The sequence below is a fragment of the Aythya fuligula genome, chromosome 14 (assembly GCF_009819795.1).
Source record: "Aythya fuligula isolate bAytFul2 chromosome 14, bAytFul2.pri, whole genome shotgun sequence".
NCBI classification, from domain to species: Eukaryota; Metazoa; Chordata; class Aves; order Anseriformes; family Anatidae; genus Aythya; species Aythya fuligula.
Window position 1 is genome coordinate 18334983 of NC_045572.1, and position 18340 is coordinate 18353322.

An 18340-nucleotide genomic window follows, 5' to 3' on the forward strand; every position below is an offset into this window, starting at 1 on the left:
GGCTGCCCCAGGGACAGTTGTGGTGTCCCCACCTTTTGCTGCTGAACCCACCTCCATCCCCCAGCCCCAACTTTATGCTCTGCGGTTCCTCCATCGCCTACAGCCCCGCACACCCAGCCTGGAGCTGGAAACTTCAGCTTGGGCACAGCAGGGGCAGCGGCCGGCAGCAAGGAGCCGCAGCACCGGGGAAGCCCAAACCCTGCCGGAGGGCAGCCAGGGCCGGGCTGGACCCCCTCAGTCTTCTCCGGTCCCCCTCGTTCCTCCCCGGTGCCCCCCAGCCCCTCGGTGCTCACCGCGAAGCGCTCCAGCTCGGTGGCGGCCATGGCCGGGGCTGTGTCCGCCGCGGGTGTTGGCGGCGGAATGGCTCCAATATGGCCACCGCCGGGCACGCCCCGCAGCCGGCCGGGGCGGGACGGGGCGGGACGGGGCCGGGGGGAACCGGGGAGGGACCGGGGGAGCCGCCGCTGCCCCCTCACGGACACCGGCGGGCACCGCGGGGCCGGGGAACGGGGCTGGGGCTGGGGCAGGCCCGGGAGGGCCCCGAGCCTCCACAGCGGGGACCGGGGCCGGGCCGCGGAGCTTCCCCGTGAGGGGAAGGGGCCGAGATCGGCGGCTCCCGGCAGCGGGGGGCAGCCAGGGGAAGGGGCTGGAGGAGCCCTGAGGGATGGAGGCGGTGGGCACGGCTGTGGCACACACAGGGGTGACACAAATGTGACACACATGGGTGTGTAACGCACAGATGTGGCACACACACACACCAATATTACGCTCACAGGTGTGCACTGCCCAGGCTCAAGGCACACCCAAGCCCTTCAGAAGGCCCCAGGTGCCCCCCACACCACAGCCCCACAGAAAGGGGTCACCCAGTGGGGCAATGGCCGAGCTTCAGTCCTGGGCTGGGAGCTCTGGGCTTGGAGCAGCTCGGCTCTGGGCTGGGCGCTCGTAGCCGTTTCGCTGGGTACAGGAAGGTGAAGTCAAACCTGAGGGCTGCCAGGCTTCCCTCATCGCTCCTTCCAGCAGGAAGCACGAAGCCAGCTCCAGCACCCTCACCTTTGTAAGCCCCGGAGCCATTGGTATTGCACAAGCTGTTAGCACAGAGCAGCGTTTTTCTTGCTTTCTGGTGCCCTCTGGTGCAGTGCTCCTACCAGGGAGCAGCCGACCAGCGCCACGCGTTCACCGTCACGCAGCTGGGCATTACACCAGACCTTCACCCGTCTGCTCTCCTGGTTTGGCCCTAGGCTTTCCTCACCCTTTCCACCAGCTTAGCCCCCGTGCCCTTGCCAGAGCGTAGCCCTGGGGGGCACTTGAGGCTCTGCAGCACTGAGGGAAGCAGTGGTGAAGGGATGTAAGCGCCTCCCAGGGACCCAACAAGGCAGAGCTCACCTGCACAGCTCTGTCTGCAGGATTTCTCCTCGTCTATTCAGGTGCTCCCAGCTCACCTGCAGCAGGAGTTCCAGCATCCTGCACAAAGGCCACAAATGCAGCCGTTACTTGATTATGATATACTCAGAGCTTCAAGCAGCACCCTGATTATTAGGGAACAGTGAGCACCCTTGCTTAAGGCCTTTTACCAATTACTTTCAAAAGGTTTGTCAGATTTCAACGTTTTTGGCAAGATAAGGCAAGGGACAGATAGCCAACATCCCAGTTCCTTTCCATTCATCACCCACAAAAACACAGTCCCTGCAGTGCCCTAAAGCAGGACAGAAGCATTCAAAGACAACCAAACCTCAGCAAACAAATTAAAAGAGAACTTATGCTTCGTTATAATACTCTATGACCCACACTCCATATTAACTCCCATCTTCTCCCTTACCAGCTATTTACAATCTTTCCAAAGGTCTCTTGCTCCCACCACAATATAAATAAATGAGACCGCACTGCCCTAGCAGGCACTGAGTTGTGGCACTACAGCAGGTGTGCAAGATCATGTTATTTCCCTACATCTTCCCAAGGCTCCTCAGCATCCACCTAAATCATGCTGCAGGAGCTCTGGGAAGCGCCGTTCAGCCCCGAAGGGGAGTGTGCTTATGCTGGAAGAGTAAAACAGGATATGAAAATGAGATGCACATAGCTGAAGGGAGAGGGCAAGGGTCACCAAACGCAAGCACTTAGAGGAATAGGAGATTAGGGAGAGGCTGTTTTCTCCCTTGAAGCAATTTCAAAGCATTTCTGAGGATGTGTTATCCAAGTGATCTGCTTTCTGAGATATGATAAATCTGGTGCAGTTAAGAAGCGCTGTGTGTTTTGTTTTTTTTTTTGTCCTTCCTGAGTAGAATGCATACATGTGAATCAATTCTAAGAATCCATACCCTTGTTCTAGTTAAAGACGAGTTGCAAAAATGCTGTACTTCTCTAAAGAGGGCACTGCTGAACACCAGATGCAAGAATTCAAGGCATAAAGGAAATTCCAAGACCTTGCAACAGATCAAGGGACAGCCCTGCTGCTGCTTGGCTCTCAGGTTGAGCTGTGGTGCTGGTACCTGCAGTCCTCCCTGCCTTTGTCTGCTAGCAGGCCACCAGCATAGGGCAGATCTCTGCCACAGGCAAGCATGGTGTAAAAGCTTGGAGTTATTTTTAAACACCTTGTTATTCCAACAATTTCAAAAGCTCCAGGTGCATAAAAACGGTCTCAAGAGAATTTTTAGTTTTTAGTGGCTCCTTTAACTGCTAGGACATCCGTTGTTATGCTAATTGTTCCTAATGACTCAGGAATTAAAGGTATATCGCAGTGGAGCTGGGTGCTCCTGCAAGGGTTCTAAACTCAGTGGAATATTTGTACCTGCTAAATGCACGGTGAATTTAGGTCGGACTGGGAATTGTCTACAGGCAGAGTGAGGTACCCAGGCAGAGCATGCAACGGACCAGAGAGGCACGAAAGCATCCCTGGCACCTCTGTACCGGGGAGAGGGAAGGAAGATGCCCCTCGCTGCGTGACCTCTGGCATGGCAGCAGCACAGTTCTGGCGGTGGGGAGATCAGTAGCTGCTGCTGTTCTTCACATGGTGACCTTGGGTACAAACAACGAAAATGGAGTTAAATAGGTGCTGTCACAGTCCTTTTCACTTCACATGCAGCCTCCCTGAGTGAACGATCATCCCCCTGCCACACGAATACTGTAGCAAGTCCAAGGCCTTCTGAAGATGGCTGCGTCCCTCAGGGCTGAGGAAAATCCTTGATCTTCAGACCCAGGTGGTGCAGATAAACAAACTCTTTCACATTTCTCAACACAGGCCAGAGGAAGTAGCTTTTTGGTAACTATTTTGAATTACATCCTCCTGGGTAATTTTAGAAATCAAACGGTTTCACAGTTACTCTTCTAGCAGCACAACCACCAAGAACTTCATTAAACGTTCATTGGTTGTACTGACAATGCATGGGACTTACAAGGATTTCCTACAGAAGTTCTATCTTTCTCAGCTGAAGTAAAGTCAACAGGAGCTGTAGGTCCATTTCCCCAGAAATGGCTGGAAATGGCCCCAACTTTCCCTGCTTCCTAATGCCGAAGGGCAGTATTACCACGCTGCACCTCATGCCAGGTTTGCGTTACCCTGTCAGGATCCCATCAAGTTCACAGGCACCACCTGAAAAACAGGGGATGTTTGGGATGGGTCCTTTCACCATCTGCGTGGAACAAGCAGTATTTCATAAACACAAACCCTGAGATGCACAGAAGGCTGCATTTGAACGGCTGCTGTTGAGAAAGAGCCTTTGAAGTGGTTACTGAGGTCTTAGAGTTACAGCTGAACTTTGCTCATTCGTCTGAAAATACCTTTTATCTGCAAATAATCATCTCTTCCCGCTCCCCCTTTCCACCCCTTTGCAGACTTTTTGCTCAATTGTTTATATATTGAAGGTTGCTGCATTTTGCCAAGGAACAAAGGAAGAGCTATTTCCCTTCACAATGCATGCTCTTTGTTTCACATGAAAATATCAACAAAGAAACTGAAAAATCGTGAGCTTTGTCATTCTGTTTGTCCTGGGAGCTCTGCTTTCATTTCAGAGGAAAATAAGCTTGCCTTGGGGGACAAATCCCACCCACAGTCAATACCACCTAAGCCCCACCTGTCTGCACAGCAGCAGCACGCCATCCAGCCGAGACTATCCCCATATATTCCCTTTTTCTTCCTCTTTTGTTTCCAGTGTGGCGCCTCCTTTTCCTTCTAGCCCTGCCACACAGGAAGGAGCAGGGCCTGGGATACCACCTCGTTCAGTTTTGAAGTGTCAATAGAAAAAAACTTTGCTCTGAATCACAGAAACACAGAATGGTTTGGGTTGGAAGGGCCCTAAAAGCCCATCTAATTCCACCTCCCACCAGACCAGGTTGCTCAAAGCCCCCTCCAGCCTGGCCTTGAGCACCGCCAGGGACTGAACACTGGATGCTTTGCTTGATCTCCCACTTTATTTCCCAGGTTTGCATGCTGTGACTAATTGCAGCCATGTAACCTTTACCTTCCTCCCCTGACAGGGTGCCAAAACACCCCAGCCTCTCTGCGCAATTTACTACATTGTCATGCCAATAGCTTGAAAGTTTGTGAAATTTATTCCTGGGAAAGGCAACACTTCTCAGTGCAAAATAGAGGCCAGCTCTCTAAGGCTTATGACACAGAATGAGCAAGCTGCAATATTTGTGTTTAAAAAAAGTAGCAGTAAATTGATTTAATCGTGGGTTTCTGTACGTTGTTTTTGTCCCAGCCAGTAAATTAGAAATATCAAGACATGTAACAGTTGGCTTGAAATCTCCTAAGAAGCAGCCCACAGCATTCCGTAAATAGCCCCACACAAAATATTTGCTTTATAAGTTTTTGGTGACACAGAAAAGAAGGTAAAACTTCTCATGTTTTTTTAAGGCTGGAAATTCCAGATGACTGATAAGCATAATGCCCATGATGCTCTAAACTCATTTATTATGTAAATTAATACAATTCATTCAAAAAGCTTAATTTCTGCTGCACAGTCTGCTCAGAGGATGACCAGCCCTGAGTAAAACAAGAGCAGCTCACTGGGATCTGATCCCCTGGACTTGGCACTCAGCCTGAAAGGTGGGCAGCCAAAAGACAGCGGCAGATAAGGGACAGCACTGGCAAAAAGGATGGAGAGAGGGAAGTTGGGAAAGAGACCTCACGCCCACTGACTGAGACTGTGAAAAGGAGCACAGCCACACGGCACAGCCTGCCCACAAAGAACGAGGAGAGCGTGCACGGGGCAGGTGCTTGGATGAGTCACTGGAAAATTACCTGGAGAAGGAGCTCCTCGCAACAAGGCGCTTAAACGAGAGGAACCAGTTCGCGCTCGGCACGGCACGAGGCACACTCGTAGACATCCCTCTTCCTCTCCATAGCCTCCTGGGGCTGTGCCTTCTCATTTTGGGGCCATGTGGAATGTCAGGACCTGCAGGGGGAACAGCCCCAGTAACAGCCCTCCTCTGGGCCACAGAGAGGTGGTGGGACCTCGGCCACAGCAAGAGGCTTCCTGGGGCACAAAGGGCTCTCTGCAGGAAACCTCTTGGGGTGGGGATAAAACAGGGGGAGCTGGCAGCACCCTCATGGGTCCCAAGGGATACAGGGGTGCAGGGAGCTGACACCTTCCTCAGGGCTGTCCACACAAGCACAGTACCCAGCACCTCCCCACAAGCACCCACAGAAATACTGCCGGGGCCGTGCAGTCCCCTGCGTAGCAGCCAGCCCTAGGACAGAGCCTGCCGTGCTGGAGCCAACTCAAGCAACAGGAGCAACTCCTCCTGAAATATTTGTAACATAAGAAAATGCTTTACACAAAAGCCTATTCTTCTGAGTTATTTTCCATCCTCCTCTAGCTCATTTGCAGACATGAGCTATAATCCTAGGGTACGGCTGAAAGTTTGCAATGCAGAAATTGTGGACTGCTGAGGTTTTCTTATGCCTGCAACAGATTCTAGTAAGGAAAAGAAATCAACATTGAAACCAAAGCGTAGCAATTAATTTTTGGATGCTTGCTCGTGATTAGCTCTCTACAGTAGGCAAGGCAGAACTGTGGGATGCCGTAAGCTAGAAAGCATTGCTAATACTCCAAAACACTACGCACTAGCAGCTCCCTCGGCAGAGGGCGAGGTTACTGTATATGCCACATCTAAAGGCAGTAATAAAAGGTGTGCGATTCACATGGAAATACTGAATTGCTACAATCAGCATGAAGATTACACGCTATTATGTGAAAGAACATTAGAGCAGCAAAATGATTTTGAGGAACTGGCTCGGTGCCAGCTTGTTAGCAAGAGATAAAATAGCTTGTCAGAGACCTGCACAAAGATGGAGCGAGCAGGAGGAAGGCTGCCAAGCAAAGACTGAGCAATCTGCAGGAAGGGGCCCTTCCAGCACCAGTAATGGGTGCGAAGAGGCAGAAAGGAGGTCAGCCCCAACGGGAAAGGAGAGAGGTTCGCTGCGTGGAGATCGCCGCACCTTGAATTGCCTTCAAAATGGAGACTTTAGCACCGGCTGATGCTCCATTTTATTCAAGCCCCAGGATGGTGAAAACAAAAACCTACTTTCTGTTTTTCTCCTCCACCCTTGTGCAGTTACTTTTATCTGTCTTCATGCCACACCGACTCCGCTCATTCCGCGCTCAGTCGCTCTTGCTGTTTTCCTAGACAAACCGTTCAGTCATTCAGGAATCAATTTCGGGAGCTCAATTGCAACACTCAGCCGAGGAGAAAACAAGTTTGCAGGCTGAACGTCATCTCTCCAGCAGGGCTTCAGTCCTACTCCTTCCCCTGGGGAAAAGACATTTGTCTGAGGTTTTTTAACTGTAGAATTGAGAACAATAATTATGTTAAAAGAAGTGCTTTAGCAGAAGTAATTGATACGGCAGCACAGTTAGACAGCTTCCCTCTATGAAAAGAGAGGGTGTCTCCCCTCGGATGCACACAGAGGTACGGGCATGCTGTGAAGGTTTTGGCACGTGGACACGTGTGGTGCGGATATGATATGGATAAAAGATAAACACAGAGAATAGATACGGTAAATAGCATCATAAGAAAATGAACATATTTCAAAGTGTTGACTTATTTTCAGTCAGAGACGCTGACCCAAAGGACTCACAGGCGAGCCAGCAGCACAAGGGAGGGTTTTTGGGCACCACAGAGCTGCCCCTGCGGGGTGACTGCTAGCCAAAGCTCGCTGGGACTGAACCAAAAATGATCATTTTAGAAAGCTGGAAGAGGAACAAACCAACACAGCGTGTGCGCTGCCTGCGGAGCGGGCTGAGGGGGGTCCCCACCGACCCGGGGAAGGCTCGAGGGCTGCCTCCTGCCTACCCCGGAGCTCCAGGGTCACAGAAACCCCAAAATCCTCCCCCAGGAGCCTCGGGGCCGAGCCCCTCACCTGGTGCCGGGGCCTCGGAGCCGGGCGGTGCCCGCAGCCCAGCGCCGCCCCGCGGGGAGGAGACAGCGGGGCCGGGCTGAGGAGGAGAAGGAGGAGGAGGAGGAGGAGGAGGAGGAGGAAGGCGGGCGGGGCGGCTCGGTCACCTCAGCGGGAGCGGCCGCAGGTGCCTGAAGCCGGAGGGGCACCGGGCAGCCTCCTCCCAGCACAGGGCGGCCTCGCTCCGCCTGGGGGGGCCGGTGGCGGAGCCCCGTCCACCTGTGGCGACTGCGGGATGGCGGAGCTCGCCCTCAGCCCCGCCGCCGTGCTGGGCTTCCTGCGGGAGCGCGGCGGGTGGGTGCGCAACGCCGAGCTACGGGGAGCCTTCCGCCCGCTGCTGGAGGCCGCCGGGGACGCGGCGGAGCGGGCGGAGCGCCGGGAGCTCTTCAAGCGCTCGGTCAACGCCGTGGCCACGGTGAAGGAGCGCGACGGCGCCAAGTTCGTCGTCCTCAAGAGGCACCTGCGGCTCCCACCGCCGCCCGGGGGCGTCCCGATGGACGGCGGCGGGACCCCGCCTCAGGGGAGGCTCTCGCCGTCGCCCCCCGAGGAGCTGCGGTCGCCCACCGAGGAGCTGAGGTCGCCCACCGAGGAGCAGCCGTCGCCCCCCGAGGCTCTGCAGTCGCCCCTGGAGGAGCAGCCATCGCCCCCCGAGGCACTGTGGTTGCCCCCCGAGGTGCTGAAGTCGCCCTTCGACATTCTGCCATCACCCCTCGAGGAGCAGCCGTCGCCCCTCGAGGCACAGAAGTCGCCCCCCGAGGTGCTGCCGTCGCCCCCCGAGGTGCTGCCGTCGCCCCCCGAGGTGCTGCCATCGCCCCCCGAGGAGCAGCCGTCGCCCCTTGAGGCACTGAAGTCGCCCCCCGAGGTGCTGCCGTCGCCCCCCGAGGTGCTGCCGTCGCCCCCCGAGGTGCTGCCATCGCCCCCCGAGGAGCAGCCGTCGCCCCTTGAGGCACTGAAGTCGCCCCCCGAGGTGCTGCCGTCGCCCCCCGAGGAGCAGCCGTCGCCCCCTGAGGAGCAGCCGTCGCCCCGTGCCGTGTCCGAGCTCCGTGGCATCTTCCAGAGGAGCGGCGGTGGCGGGGTGCCCCTGCCCGCCGGCGGGTCCGGGAGCCGTCGGGAGCCGGTGCCCAAGCCCTGCATGCTGCCCGTGCGCTGCGTGCCGTCGCCAGCCGCTGCCCCAGAGCAGCCCAAGGAGCCCGGAGCCGCCTTGTCACCCTTGCCGGAGGAGGACGAGGCCGGGTGCCGCTCGCCCAACCTGCGGCGGGTCTCCAAGACGCTGCGGGCCAGCGAGGAGCCGGCGGCGGTGCCACTGGAGGAGGCCGAGCACCGCTGGCTGGTGATGGCGGCCGAGGGGCAGTGGTCCCAGCAGCTCCACGGGCTGCTGCTGGGCGACGCCAGCCTGGCGGCCCGGCGGGACTTCATCTCGGGCTTCACCGCCCTGCACTGGGCCGCCAAGAACGGCAACTGCGACATGGTGAGGAACATCATCGAGGTGGCGCAGAAGGAGGGCACGCACGTCGACGTGGACGCCAGGTCGCACGGCGGCTACACGGCGCTCCACCTCGCCGCCATGCACGGCCAGGAGACCGTCATCAGCATGCTGGTCCGCAGCTACCACGCCAAGACCGACCTGAGGGACTACAGCGGGAAGAAGCCGCACCAGTGCTTGAGGGAAGGGGCCTCCATTGCCATCAGGCGCTTGCTGGGGGACCCCAGCCTCGAAATCACTGGGGGATCCTCCCTGCCCATGAAGAAGAGCACCAAGATCGCTGCTTCCATCCTGAGCTCCACCAGCACGTTCCTGGGGGTCATATCCGATGACATGGCTTTCTATGACCTCACCAAAGGCTTGAGGAAGCCTTCGTCACTGAACAAGCTCCTGGCTGCCACGACAGGCCCGAGGAGGAAGCCAAAGACCAGAGGGGGCTTCCCTTCGTATTGTTCCCTCTCTGAGGTGGTGGAGGAGGAGGAGCAAGAAGAGGTCGTTGTGAAACGCCGGCCGGTCTCCGAGCTGTTCTTTGGCCACTAGCCACTGCCTTCTGGGGATTGGAATTGTTCAATACTGTGACTGGGGGCCTTGGTCTTCTCTTGAAGAAGTAAATTAGATTTCTTCTCTCTGTGTCTTTCTTCTTAGAAGTAAGTTCCAGTGAGCCAGTAACAGGGTCTGGCTCAAAGGCCGCCAGCTGAAACCCAGTTCTCAGAAGCCTGAGGGAAGGCAACTGCGCAGGGAACGTTACAGACAGTCCTTGTGCCCTGCTGATGCATTGGTGAAGGCCACAGACTCTGTGTAGACAGGTTAAAATGCTTAAGGTGCAGCTTCCTTGGTCTGTGCTCCTCAGCCGAAGAGCCAAACTAAGGTAAAGAAGTGCGGATTTTACACTGTGAACAGCAGCCTGGGAGCCGGCTGCTTGAACACGGCTTGTTACCTAGCAGGCTTGCGTTCGAGGAAAGATGCATAGTTTTCTATGACGTTTCTGAATGTTTTGGTAACAGAGGAGGAATATTTCTATTTTAAAATTGTGTATTTTCAAATTGTGTTTTTTTCAGAACGAGATTTCTCACTACCAGAAATACTAACGTGTCTTAATTGTTGCCTAAAGCATTTTATTAGATTAAGAGGTTAAAAAAGAAAACACCCTCATTGCTCAGTCACTCTGACCTGTCTACCTCAGTGTGAAGCCTAGGTTAGCTTTTTTATTTTTATTTTTCCTCTTCCTGAGGGACTTTTTGACCAGGTGGTACTAACTAACCATGTCTCAAAACTGCAAATGCTTAAACTGACTGCAGTGCTATCGCTTAATCTGAGTGAAAACCTTTTTGATGTCTGATAGCAAAAAACTGAAGTGGAAAACCAGGACTCAGATCCTGTGCAGTGTGAGTAGCCAACTGGAAACAGAGTTAGGCTTGTACATCTGATTCTTTTTATTTAAAATCTGAACTTTGATTTTGGACTACTTATGAAAATATTTATAAAGAGATTGGGCTTTGTTCAGTGGGTGTTTCATGATAAGATGTCTGCATGACCTCTTAACGTGTATCTCAACAGCATGAATCACGGATCTAAAACTCACTTTTCTTTTGTATTATAATTGTTTTATATAGAGAGAACGACGTGTAGCTCCAAACAGCATGCTAACTGCGAGCAACACATTTGCCATGAGATTGTTATTATTTTTTAAATTATGTGGCTAAAGTTAACCTGAGACGAAGAGGCAGAGCTAAGAGAAACTGTTTGGTTGCTTTGCACAGTCTGCTAAACCGCCTCATTTTTCATCTAAAACTAACAACAAAGCTGCAGAGCTCAGAGGTGACAGAGGTGACTAAGTTCTGTGCTTGCCATGCTGCTGTCACAGTCAGGTGTTTGGGTTTCTGTCCCAAACACTTGTTTGCGTGCTTTGCCTCTCTGAGTCAGCGACTCCAGGAATGTGGATTTTGGTTTTTGTTTCCAGCCTTGAATTACGCCTCGTGCTTCCTCTTGTTGTCTGTAATTGGCTTCCCCCAAACACTCTAGGACCGTGCAGGGCATGGAGGCGCTGCCTTTGTTCCCTGCAGCGTCGGCCCCGCGGTCCTGGCGTTGGTCGCTGAGCGCAGAAGGGTCCGAGCCAGCTGCTCTGGGAAGAGAATGGGATTATTCTGCACCCGTCTGCTTCCGTACTGAACTAATTAAGGTGTTACGCAATGTTAATGACCAAGCACCTCATGATTTCTATGTCTGGAGTAGGGTTAAAAAAAAAAAAAAAAAGTTCTGTTTGCTCCGTGGCTGGTGGTGTGAGCAGTGACCGGTGCGGCCGTCTGAAACTGTGGGGTGAGCTGCAGAGCTCCAGGAAAAATGTCTGTCGCTCTGTTTTAAAAATTCTTTCTCAATTTAGTGACATTAAACACCTTTCTGCTGTAGCTTTTGAAACCACGGAAGTGTGCATGTGTGTTTGCCTTACCTCTGAGGCGCCCACAGAACTGAGGCTGCCTTGGTGCGAGTTGGAAGCCGTCTCTGGATTGACTCAGTCTTATTTGGGGGTTTGTTATGAATAGGTCTGGTGAAGCACATAGTCACAGCATGTGGCTGAATTTTTAGTGCTAATTTTGAGTTAAAACAACCTGAGGCAGAGGTAAAGTGTGAGGATGGAGTGTTTTGGTTCAGAAAAAGAACACCCGACAACCACTGCAAGCTGTGGTTACGACTTCACCTTTGCAAAGCAGGGAGAAGCTTTCAAAGCTCCTGCGCTGCTGCGGCGGGGCAGAAAGAAGAAGTCACGTCTGCGATAAGGCTCTGTTGCAACACGTCCCATCAAGGAAGTTCTGCATTCCTCCCTCCTCCGAGGCCTCTCCACGACTAAGCAGCGTGCCACCGGAGCCCCCAGCAGCGCTGGAGGAGCCCTGGTCCTCGCCACGTGCCCAGGAGGTGCTTGGCCAAGGGCTGTGGTGCCGGGGGGGGGCCGAGGCTGGCAGTGCCACGCGGGTGGGGTGGGCCTGGCTGTGCCCGCGAGGCTGTGCCGTGACTCAGCTCGCTCCTCCCTGCTGAGGGCATTCAGGAAAAGAAAGCGCCAGGGCAGGCTGCGATCAGTGCACCCAGTGCTGTCTGCGTGCCTCCAGGTGCAAACACGCTCAGAGGTGCCGAGAACACACGCTGCCATTTCACTAAAGCACAGATCGCCTTCAGGTTGAGGTAAAAGCAGCCCTTTTTACAAAAACACAGATTGCCTTCTGTTTGAAGTAAAACCCGTCCTTCAGCTTTCCTGGTTTCAGTGTCACGTGCTGCTGCTGACACCGTGGGGGGACACGGTACGGGATTTTTAGCAAATCAGGGGAGCATCTTGGCAGATACTGCTTCATTAATCCCTAAGCTTAGCAGCTTCTTCTCACGTTTCACTCCTTGAAGCCCAAACCCGACTGAACACGACGACGAGACGTTGCCATGAAGGCCTGGCAGCTGTGAAGTTTAACCAGGAGGCTTTCCTGAGCACGCCAGCAGCGCCGCGAGGGGACAGCCAGGCAAACCGAGCTTGTGGCCCTGCCCAGAGCCGGGGGCTGCCTCCTGCACCATCAAAGCTGATTGCAGGGAAGGATAAAAACACAAAACCCTTGCCCCTGGGCTCTGCCTGTGCTGCGTGGAAATGGCGTAGAGGGTGGGAGAGGGCTGGCAGTGAGTTAAAGCTGGAAGTGGTGGGTGCAGACACAACACAGGACCAGGATTCAGGAGCCAGGGGTTGTTTTCCCTTGGTGACCTGTCTGCCTACCTGCCCTGTCCCCCTTTTCCAGCTACAATACGGAGGTAATCTCCCTGCTCACTTCTGTAAAGCACACAGTTGTTGGTATTTAAATCCAAATCAAGGTAATTTTTTAGACTTGTAGGCAACACAAACAGAGGCACCAGTAACCTGTGAATGCTCCACACTCCCTGAAGTGGCTACACAAACGAAACTGGTGGAGGTTTTACTTTAGCAGCAGGGATCACCAAAGCTAATGTTTGTTTGCCCCTGACTCAGGTCGTTTTTGTAACAACTCTGCCCATTCACCAGCACAACAGGTCCCGAGGAGCATCAGCCCAACAATCTGCACCCAAGAGGTTCACAAACAAGCTCCAAGCTGTGGCTCTGTGAAAGGGCAGACTTTGTCCTCCAGGTTAGGGCTGTTTGAGCAGGATGAGGCAAGGCAGCCGTGGGCAGGTTCAGGTTGACTTTTCCTGTCTCAGTTCTCTTCTCACGAGTATTGAATACAAAGAGCTTTTGCATGAAATCCTTGGGCAATGCTGAGCCTGTCCTGCAAAGGAGCCTTTACAAGGTCTTGGCTTTATCACCAAACCAACATCCATCAGCAGAGTCCCTCCATAACCACCACCAGACCCAGCAGGAGTTGCAAAATGAACCGAGGGGAGGGGAGGGCCATGAGAGGCCCCCTGAGCTCCTTGTTGCTCCCCCCTTCTTGTGCTCTGCACATTTCCCCCATGACCTACATTCCTTGGGTGCATTTGCTTCCTGATTTGCATATCAATTGAAGTAAAGTGGCAACACGGCTGGTTTTGCTCATTCCACTAATTTGTGCTAATGTGGCACCCTATAAATTCATAAAGAGATGAACAACACTGACTTGGCCTGCACGTAGCACAGGCACGAACAGCACTTTGTGGGCCAGCAGGGGCAGAGCAGGACGCAGATCCAGAGCTCTGCATCGTGATGAGGAACATTCACTTTCCATTCCAGGGCCAAGGCTTATTTCACTAATTTATAAGACAAAGCAAATCATCAAGCACATCCAGCCCTTGTACTGGGCTCAGCTTCTATCACTGACTGCAGTGCCTAAATGTTTGCCTCCTGCCACCAGGAAAAAAACATCCAGGGAGGGTTTTGTGTCCCCAGCAGGAAGAGCTACAGCCTGGTGGGTTTCCCCTTTCCCACCTTTCAGTTCCTGTTCCCTCTCTGAGGAGCAGCTGAGGACAGTGATGGACAGGGCCTGCCTCCGGGGCCCTGCGAACTCAGGGACCAGAAACGCTCTGTCAGGAGACACACAAACGGTGATGTAGCCACCAGCAGCAAGAGGGCCAGTGCAGAATAAACCAGATGAGCACCAAAAAGGTATTTGGAGATATAAATTGCTCTTGTGTTTGCTCTCACCGAACTCACTGCAGTTCTCACTGTGCCACCTGCCAGGGCTCCTCGCAGCACAGCGCCCAGCATGAGCAGGCCGCTCTCACACACTGCCCCTGAAAGGGCGCTCCCCAAACCACCAAATCGCACCTCAAAACGTTTTTTAGTAAATTTGTATCAGCAACTGGTGGGAATGCTCCCTCCAAGCAGCTCTCTGCCCGTTGCTGGGGGTGGCTCGGCCCCGCGTGCTGCTGGCAGCACTCAGTGCCTGCTGCGGCACCGACCCCACAGGCAGGAGGGGGCAGCCAGCAGGACCCCCAAAACGGGTGCTGGGGCCTCTCCGTCAGGAGCTGTCATCAGGCAGGGACGTCACAAGGGTCTGCTTCACACGGGGTTACGTGGTGAGGGGCTGTGGGATGCTCCTGTGCTCGTCCCATGGGCAGAAGGCTGCCACAAAGACCCCTGGCTGCTTGCACACGATTTCAGCAGTGCCTCTTTTCTCCAAACCAAACCTATGGCTCAGCCCGTGCTTTCTCTCCGTGGATTTATCTATGAGATGACTCAGCTGCGAGGCTCATGTGACATTTCAGAATCTCTCACACAACCCTTAATACTTCTTGCTGTTTCACAGGGAAATACATGAGCTGCTTCTTGAGTGCGTTTTGTTAAGCCCAGAGGCTACACGATTCCCACTGCCTGCTTATCCTTCCACAGAGCCGTGGGCTCCCGTAGGGTGCAGAAGATGAGCTTTGCAATGCAGCTCTGAGCTTATTTTTAAAATTTTATTCAGATGGTTGCCATGAATCCCCAAAGCAGAGAGAACATCCTCCCATTTACTAAGCCCAGCTCTCACAGGCACCAGATACATCTTCTGCAGCACATTTGCATTAACCCCTGCACCCCTCCCTTCCTTAATTAGCTCTGCACGCACAAGTCCAACAGCATAACGCCCCCGTGAAGAGAACGAGGCCAGGGTTTAAAGAAACAAAAATAATAAAAACCTTTCAATTTAGTGCCTGAGAGGCTGAAACAGCAGCTCCTGATCCAGCAGCAACTCCCACACGTTGCAGTGGGTGTTAAATCAAACCCTAAGTGAGCCACTACCTCTAAAATTCCCACAGTGGCTGCCAAGGCGCTGCTGAACGAGCAGAAAGCATGTTCTCCTTCCACTGGCCACTTGCTCTGTCCCACACCTGCTGTATTTGCTCATCCCTCTGGCTCTAGGCAATAAAAGTTCTCCCTCGCAGGTAACGGATGTGATTTTGAGCCACTGCAGCCTTTGGCCATCAGCAGAAGTACCCGGGGCTGCTCCTATGCGTTAGGAAGGATGCTCTGCAAAGCTTTTAAGATGGGATCAGATTAAATCATTGTTTGTATTTGCCCATCAGTCTGTGATTTTACAAGCCCACAGCATGTCAGTGTTCCAGCAGGACTGCACACGACTTCCCTCCAGCATGAGCTGGCACCAGTGCCTTGGGCTTGGCCACTGGAAACAAATCTATAACAAAGGATCAGCATAAAAATCGAGACCCACCTGACATCCGGACCTGCTGGTGCCTTGGAAGCGTTTCTGCTTGCCAGCAAAGAGGTTTCGATTTCGTTGCTGCATCGTTTTCACTTTGCCTGAAATTCACAGTTCAGAAAAAGTAACAAAGAGCACAGATACATGACTTTTTGCAAAACGGAGTAGAAGTTATTTTTAATTTTTGCTCTTTGAAACATACTTGTGAATGCCAGAGTGGGAGCAGTAGGAGCAGCAAAAATCTTCTCCATGACACCAAGCAGGAAAAAGCCAAGAGAAACTAAAGGGTGCAGACCCACGCCTGCACCTCAAGGCACGTACCAGCTTCAATTTATTTCTGACTAGTTGGTTACCCTCAGCTAGGAGAGCAACCACACATTTTTATGGGTCTAGGAGAGTCTGGATTTTGTAGTGGTGTCAGCTGGCACTGACACATTGCCCCATCCTTCAGCCACCTGAGGGACTTCAAACCTTTTACTCTGCTGAGCTAAACTGAAGCCAAATGGCCATCCAGCTGCACAGCTGGGGCACTGCTTGCTGGAGTTCCTTGTGTCCAGGAAATCAGCGCATCCAACATTCGGCACAATCCGTTTTGCTCAGACCAGCAGGACAAAACCACTCTGTTCTAAACCATCCCCTTGCACCCTTTACTGCAAATACATTTACTGCACTTGGTGAGCATTGTAGACATACCTCTGAAGCCACCTCTGCAGCCCTGTTCAGGGTACATCATTCCCACAGCCACAGAGCCAACCCTTGTTTATTGGGCCCCGTGAAGCAGCTAACACCACCTCAGTTCGTTCTGAAGGCAGAGGGAGAGCAGCTGGCGACCTCAGAGGCACCGCTAGTAAAACATTTCTTGGTAACACCTAGCATCAGGGAACAGGGGAAATCTGTTTTGCCCATGGAAGAAACCTGAGTTAGATTCGTAGTTGCCTCATTCACGACCGAGGCGTGCAGCTCACACCGAATATTCCTCTCACTGAACACCTTAAAAAAAATCACTCAAATTTTAAGTACAGCAACATCACTGGTTTGACTCAAAACACAACGTTAGTTTAAAAGATTTTTGCCAAGGGAATTACATAAAGCCTCATTGAAACCGAATTATTTCCTCCGCTCTTCCCACCTACCTCTTGCTGCAGCCGAGCGCTTTCCCCACGCTCAGCACTCCTTGTGCACGCTGACAATTGAAAGCTACTTAAAAACAGCCCCCAAAGGCGTTGCTTGAAAAATAAACACTTCAAAAGCATAGCAAGGACTTTGCAAACACAGTGTGCAGGAGTAAGTTCAGAGTTTAACGTTCCCAGAAATGTTCTTTTAAGATGGTTTCAACACCTACTGGCATTTTTTTTCCTGCCCTCATAAGAAGACCTGCTACTGGACAGCCCACCTGGGCTGCGCAGAGCCAGGAGGTACCTGTGGAAGGCAACTACTAAGAAAATGACTATTTTCTTCCACTGCAATGCATTTTTACTGTGTCACATACATAAGCAGTAGGAACAAGTGCAGGCGTTTCACCAAAACGATCCGTAGCATTCCCTACGGTTTTGTTCAATCTCAGTTCAGATTTGCACACCCGCATGGTTTTCCGCTTCAAACACTCCCACCCACGAGGTGCAGACTCGTGCTGCTCTTTTATTGCAGTCACGTCAATCTGGAAACAGACAGACAGAGGACAAGGGGAAATACACGACACATTTAGAGGAATAAGACATCCTAGCAGTCATTTCCAAAACGCAGCCTGCTACACACCGCAGGATTTTGTCACTTGGCCTTCCAAGGGGGGGAAGCGTGTCCAGAGTGTGCCTCGAGCCTCGAAGCACTTGTCGGTCCTGGGGCACTAACAGCAGCATACAGGTCATCAGCGGGAGCCCAGGGCGGTCAGCGTGCACGGATTCCCAGGAAAACGTCACAAATTGCCAGGTACAAAAGCGGACGGTCCGTTAGGGTATTAGAGTGGGATGCTCTTCTCGAGATTTTCTAACTGTTCCTCGAAAAATTTGATCTGCTCTTCGAGGTCCTTCTGTTCGATCAGCAAGGAGGTCTTCTCCTGCACAAAGCGCCTGTAGTCCTGCAGCTGCTGCTCCGTCAGGTATTTGGCAAGGATGCCGGACACCACTCTGCCCCTGCGGTCCAGGTTCTCCTTCAGGTCTTTTGCATCTTCCCGCTGCCTAGACAGGAGCTTGTGCCGCTCGTTCAGCGATTGCTAACGGGATGAAAAAACAAAGCAGCACACTGTGAAAACTCATCGTTCCTGGCAGACTCTGGATCGTAATTTGGAAGCCACACTCGATTTAGTTTAATTACTTCCTCTTGTGGGCTTTGTGTTCCACATGAGTTTTTCCTAGATTAAATTACTCGTTCTTGTGGCTTGCAAGGTAAAGACTCCCAGTAAATCCCATCAAGGCTCACTTCTTCCATGCTGCCCTCAGGACAAAAATCAATGTACTTAACGTTCTGCTAATTTTATTGTATCCTGCATCTTTCTTCTTTCAATAAGCAGTTTTTTAAGCACACATCTTTGTATTTTCTGAGTTGTGTGTGGCTAGAGTGCCAATGCCATATGAAAAATACCACATTCCTTCTATTAAAATGCAGGTGTACTAAAATAACTGTGATGCAGACAAGTGTTCATCTTTTTCCCAAATCCACAAGCATCAAGCCTCACCTGTCCTATGGGCTTTTAACACCTTTCACATTTTAGCTCATTCTCTTTCAGCTGTAATGATTTTTATAGGGATAGCCCTGCTGGAAAATCCCTGGTTTCAGGACCAAGTCCATAAACAGCACAGAGCAACTGCCACCACCTGCATCCTGAGGGTGGCAGCTGGAATCAAAGAGCAAGGC

At 52.6% G+C, this 18340-nt stretch overlaps 2 protein-coding genes across 6 annotated transcripts in view; one reads left to right on the forward strand and one right to left on the reverse strand.

The window, feature by feature from the left end:
• Positions 1–369, reverse strand: part of SEPTIN8 (septin 8) — a 35322-nt gene extending 34953 nt beyond the window's left edge. For all 5 annotated transcript variants that reach the window (XM_032196629.1, XM_032196627.1, XM_032196626.1 and 2 more), the window contains exon 1: positions 294–369. In XM_032196629.1, the coding sequence (XP_032052520.1) occupies positions 294–323 (30 nt within the window). In that variant the 5' untranslated portion in view covers positions 324–369. The remainder of the gene's footprint in view (positions 1–293) is intronic.
• A 5458-nt stretch (positions 370–5827) lies between these two features.
• On the forward strand, positions 5828–9416 carry SOWAHA (sosondowah ankyrin repeat domain family member A). The gene is made up of 3 exons (XM_032197166.1): positions 5828–5845; positions 7566–7945; positions 8408–9416. Exons 1-3 carry the CDS (start codon positions 5828–5830, stop codon positions 9414–9416), a joined length of 1407 nt encoding a protein of 468 aa, XP_032053057.1.
• Positions 9417–18340: the final 8924 nt, after the last annotated feature.

Bases quoted from the DNA above. Each gene is read 5' to 3' on its own strand.
- SOWAHA (XM_032197166.1), top strand. The intron at 7,946-8,407 runs GCGGTCGCCCAC...CCCTGAGGAGCA, and splicing joins CCGTCGCCCCCCGAGGAGCT to GCCGTCGCCCCGTGCCGTGT.